This window comes from Zea mays, chromosome 1 (genome assembly GCF_902167145.1).
Source record: "Zea mays cultivar B73 chromosome 1, Zm-B73-REFERENCE-NAM-5.0, whole genome shotgun sequence".
NCBI classification, from domain to species: Eukaryota; Viridiplantae; Streptophyta; class Magnoliopsida; order Poales; family Poaceae; genus Zea; species Zea mays.
Window position 1 is genome coordinate 164512127 of NC_050096.1, and position 5586 is coordinate 164517712.

Sequence of the window (5586 nt, forward strand, 5' to 3'; positions counted from 1 at the left end):
TAAAGAACCACCACTAAAAATAGCACAGGCGGTTGATAACCGAATCCGCCTGTAAAAATATATCGCCCTGCAGGCTTTGAGCCTTTTTCTACTAGTGGGTGTTTAGTGTAGAGAAATTTTGGGATGTGTTATTGACGGAGTAGTTTTCTCGGGTGGAGTTTTTCTCAGGTGCACATGAATGGGACAAAGTGTGTATGAAAGACTTGTGTTTGTTTGTGAGAATAGTCTATCGTCTTGGAGCTAGAGGGTTGCTAGGACTAGGAGTAACTACCACTAGCCTATGAGTGGCTAGGAACAATCTATAATCCTAGAGGACCGCTAGGAGTAAGTATCGCTAGAGTAACTAATGTCAGCCCATGAGTGGCTAGGGTCTTACGAATGGTATTAGAGCTGACCCTCGCTATTTCGCGGGCGTGTGTGGGCTAGGGGTTGGGTGACCACATGGCATGGTATGTAATGACCTAATGCTTAATAGGATTGATAGAATACTCATACCAATTGTCGAAGTGTTAGAGTGGACACACTAACCAATTCAAACAAAAAGTTTAAGCTATTAGAAGGTAGACAATCCACTTTTACTTGCAGCCAAAGAGAAAGACACAAATATAAAAATAAAAGGACAGATGCATAAATAAAGTCTCAGCCAAGATTTGAACTCGCTCTCGTACCATGTTAAGTTGCATGCAATGACATGTTTAACCCAAAAGATTAAGCTATTAGGAGAATATAGAAAATCCACTTATATTATATTCTAACACCCCCACACATCGAGCTTTTCTTGAGTCTCAGACGTGAAATACAAGCGAGCAAGAATTATTTTATTTTATTTACGCTAATAAAAAAGAATCTCTACGTTAATTGTGCGTGTCTAAGAGAAAATTTGGGATATGCGACCGCTCAAGAAGTTTTTTCTAAGCGTACACAAGTGAGGATAAAGTCCTAGCAAAGATCGGTGTTAGAAGCATACGCAATAAGAAGAGGATGAGTGATACGAAAATAAAAATAAAAATGACGTATAGAAGCATACATGGCAGTAAATCTATACATTAAGTAAATATAAGAAGAGAATGTGAGATTTAAATAAAAAATGAAATTATAGATAAATAAAAGACTATTATCATATAGCTTGCATCTTATAACTTGTCTGGCTCCGACCTCAACGGTGCCGTGCCGCCTGCTGCAGCTGCATCACAGAATCCTCCCGGTCGCCGGGATCAGATGTCTCCGGCCCCACCTGTCATCTACCAAACAAACTCCCATAATATCTCTCCCAGTTCAGTCCCGTATCCCCCAGTCCCCACCAGGCAATCAAGAACACCACCTACCGCTGACTTGTCAATTCCTGTCTGTGCGCGCGCGCGCGCGTGGCGCCGGCCGAGCGGCCGTTGACCCGATGACCGGCGCGGCGGCCGTCGATCCCCCGGCGCCTCGGCCGCGGCGGCTGACGGTCCTCCCGCTCATCGCGCTCATCTTCTACGACGTCTCGGGAGGCCCCTTCGGCATCGAGGACTCGGTCCGCACGGGCGGCGGCGCGCTGCTCCCGATCCTCGGCTTCATCGTCCTCCCAGTCCTCTGGTCGCTCCCGGAGGCGCTGGTCACGGCCGAGCTCGCATCGGCTTTCCCCACCAACGCCGGGTACGTGGCCTGGGTGTCCGCCGCCTTCGGCCCCGCCGTGGCGTTCCTCGTCGGGTTCTCCAAGTGGGCGTCGGGGACGCTCGACAACGCGCTCTACCCGGTGCTGTTCCTCGACTACCTCCGCTCCGGCGGCGGGCTGGCGCTGCCGCCGCCGGCCCGCTCGCTGGCGGTCCTCGCGCTCACGGCCGCGCTCACCTACCTCAACTACCGGGGGCTCCACATCGTCGGCCTCTCGGCGCTGGCGCTCACCGCGTTCTCGCTCTCCCCGTTCCTCGCGCTCACCGTGCTCGCGGCCCCCAAGATCCGCCCGTCCCGCTGGCTCGCCATCGACGCCCGCGCCGTCGACCTCAGGGGCTACTTCAACTCCATGTTCTGGAACCTCAACTTCTGGGACAAGGCCAGCACGCTCGCCGGCGAGGTCGAGGACCCCAGGAAGACGTTCCCCAAGGCGGTGTTCGGCGCCGTCGGGCTCGTCGTCGGCGCGTACCTCATTCCGCTGCTGGCTGGTACCGGTGCGCTGCCGTCGGAGACGGCGGCCGAGTGGACCGACGGCTTCTTCTCCGAGGTCGGGCAGCGGATCGGCGGGCCGTGGCTGCGCGTGTGGATCCAGGCCGCCGCCGCCATGTCCAACATGGGGCTCTTCGAGGCCGAGATGAGCAGCGACTCCTTCCAGCTTCTCGGCATGGCCGAGATGGGCATGATCCCTGCCATCTTCGCTCGCAGGTGAAGTCTGCGGCTCCGACCTGAAAGAATCAGTGTGCAGAGGCAGCTTTCAATCGAACGAAAAACTGAATCTTTTTTGTGAACTGGTGCTGATGAACGCAGGTCCAAGTACGGGACGCCGACGTTCAGCATCCTGTGCTCGGCGACCGGGGTTGTGATCCTGTCCTTCATGAGCTTCCAGGAGATCATCGAGTTCCTCAACTTCCTCTACGGGCTGGGCATGCTGGCCGTGTTCGCTGCCTTCGTGAAGCTGCGCGTGAAGAACCCGGACCTGGCGCGGCCGTACCGGGTCCCCGTCGGCACCGCGGGGGCCGCCGCCATGTGCGCCCCGCCCGCCGTGCTCATCGCCACCGTCATGTGCCTAGCGTCGGCCAGGACCGTCCTCATCAACGCCGCCGTGGTCGTCGCCGGCGTCGCGCTGTACTACGTCGTGGAGCAGGCCAAGAGGCGCCCGTGGGCCGAGTTCTTGGCGCCCGTGCCGCCCGCTGACAGCTCCCACGGACCAGCCACGGCGCCTGATGACGCCGACGCCGCCGACCTCGAGGATGTCCGCGCCGGGCTGCTCGCGGGCGAGCCGGCCGACGAAGAAGGCAGCAAGGTCGAGTACTCAAGACTGGAGATTCGTGCATGAACCCGTTTGCCGTTCTGTGTACAGTAATTCCAGCGAATACATGGCGAATCATTGTGTGAAATTCAGAGGAGGAGGTCAGGTGATCGATCGCGCTCACAAGAAGATTCAGAACTGCAAACCGACTACTAGATAAGTCTGAACCATGAATCGGAGAAGTGAGAACAGATCTCAAATTGTAGAAGCTGTTTTTGTTTTGACCTTTTAAGTGTAGTGTGATGCCAGGCGAGGTGGTGCCGGTTTGAGAAGAAGCTGTATTTTTCCAGCAAGGGGGTCAGATAGGTTGTACTGTACTTGCATTGAGTCAACTTGATAATTCAGTAAAGTAACCAGCATAGAAAATCTGTGTCGTAACTACGCAGAAATGTGATCGTTTGATTAGGCGGATAGTTCGTCTGATAACAGAGTGTCGTTTGACTTGGTATGGCTGTTTCCTGCCAGTGCCAGATTATCTCAACTTGAATACTTCCGAGGTGTTCTTCTGAAGCTTGAGCGATGGGCAGTTGAATCTGAGATTATCCCAACTGCCCATTGCCCCATTCCATGGATTGGAGAATGGTTTGGTACGGAAATTAAAAAACAAAAGCAAAGGCACGTGACTGAACCAATCTTTTTCCATTACTGAACCATCCGGTTCCTTCAATTGGCCATGTCACAGTCACCTCCTTTATAAAACATACCACGTGACTGAACCAGCAATTTTCATCACAAGGAGCAGCATCGCTGATGCGAAGAAGGGAGCGGACTGGTTTCACACTCGACGAACCGAGGCCGAATTGTGGTGCAAGTGGATGCATGTCACATACTAGTCTGTTTGTTTGCAAAGGGTAATTAACAAAGTTCACATTACATACATAAAGTGTGGTTCACGATTAATTAGTGGTGGTGGTGTGTGTTGTTGTTGGTGGGGTGGGAGAAGGAAGGGGTCATGACTCCACACTCCACATCCATCACTAAGGCCCTGTTTGGAAGTGTAGTATTTTTGCAGTTTTGAAACAATACTATGGTATTTGATGATACTATAGTATTATAACTCAAAAGGTGTTTGGTTTGTGCAGACAAAACATAGTTTTAAATACCATGGTTTATCTAAAACCGTGGTATTTTTGGAGTTTTCGAAACTCCACTCCGGACTTCAGTTTTCTTCTCTTCTCTCTGCATATACTTTGTTTTTCCAATGGAACCAAACATATCTCGGTTTTGAGCAATACTGTGGTTTTACTGTGGTAAAGTAATACCATAGTATTTGTGTCATGTATAATTGTAAACTGTGGTATCTTAAAATTACAGTATTTCAAAACCGCATTTCCAAACAGGCCCTAAGCTTTTTTCTATTTAGAGCATGTTTGGATACACCAAACTACACTTCAATTCATATTTTGATGCTAAACAGGAGGCCTAGGCATGAACCAATCGTGGTCTAACAAAAACTAATTGCTGACTACAACTTATTAGAAAAAATAGAATAAAAATATTTAATCTAATATTTAGCATAATCCAACAATGGACTAAACTTTAATATGATCATCTAAGCATGCCCTTAATTACTCATACTCGCTTCTAGATCTAACTTTTTTTAACAGGCCAACTAGCAAATTGAATAAAGCAGTGGTTTATTTACCACTCCCTCCATTGAATTATTTCTAGTTTTTTTTGAAGGCATAGTTTTTATTGTATATCTGAATATAGTTTATTTTAAGATATAATTTATATACCTATAAAATCAAAGCAACTCATAATTTCAAATTAAAGGAGTACTACCATGTATCAAAAAATAAAAAAAATATAGATTTTGAATTGGGTCAGGTTTCCTGTTAATATTTATGACTCCAATAGTAAATACTTCATCTAGTCTAAATTATACTCCCTCCATTCTAAAATACTAGTCGTTTTAGCTCTAGATTTTTATATGTATATTTATATAGATGATTATAAACCTAGTCATATTTATACAATATATACATTAATTATTGTATAAATCTAGTAAAACGATAAAACAAATTCAATTTAGGACGGAGGGAGTAAGATGTTTCGATTTTTTAGATACGCTGCTTTTATCATATCTTTAGATATCTAGTCTATATCTAAATACATATAAAATATACCTACGTAGAGAACCAAAATGTCATATAATTTAGAAAAAAGAGTATGTTACAAAATCTATTCTATTTTTTTATAAAAATAAAGTTTAACTTGATACCTACCTAAGTTATGTACTAAATCCAAATTTAATTTTAAGATAATTATTTAAAGTACTTTTGTACTGTTTGAATCCTCACAAAATAAGAGGTGTACTAGTTCATGAAAGCTCAAACAGTGTTAGAGCATATACAAGAGACTAGCTAAATGATTCGCCAAGCCAAATTTTAGCTATTTAACAACAAAATAACTCTCCAACATACTAGCTATCTGACTCGCCAAGCTATTCGACTCTCTAAATTGACTCTCTCACTAGCCAAATTTAGCTAGCCACCTAACTAGCCAAACTAGATAGATAATCTGTTGGAATGGAGATGCTATATAGAGTATAATCTTTATGAAAAGGTAAATAGAGAGTCAAATAGAGAGCCAAAAATAAATAGTCTCTTGGAGATGCTCTT

The 5586-nt window shown here is 46.4% G+C and overlaps 1 protein-coding gene across 1 annotated transcript; it reads left to right on the plus strand.

Annotated features, from left to right (window-relative positions):
* Window positions 1–1309: 1309 nt before the first annotated feature.
* LOC100277833 (putative polyamine transporter) lies at window positions 1310–3278 on the plus strand. The gene is made up of 2 exons (NM_001151298.2): window positions 1310–2358; window positions 2461–3278. The coding sequence occupies exons 1-2, from the start codon at window positions 1394–1396 to the stop codon at window positions 2987–2989; spliced, it is 1494 nt and encodes a 497-aa protein (NP_001144770.2). The 5' UTR covers window positions 1310–1393; the 3' UTR covers window positions 2990–3278.
* Window positions 3279–5586: the final 2308 nt, after the last annotated feature.

What these genes read in the sequence shown, in the direction of transcription:
- LOC100277833 (NM_001151298.2), top strand. Translation starts at nt 1,394, where the DNA reads ATGACCGGCGCGGCGGCCGTCGATCCCCCGGCGCCTCGGCCGCGGCGG. An exon ending in CCTGCCATCTTCGCTCGCAG is followed by an intron (nt 2,359 to 2,460) that starts GTGAAGTCTGCG and finishes TGATGAACGCAG; the next exon opens with GTCCAAGTACGGGACGCCGA.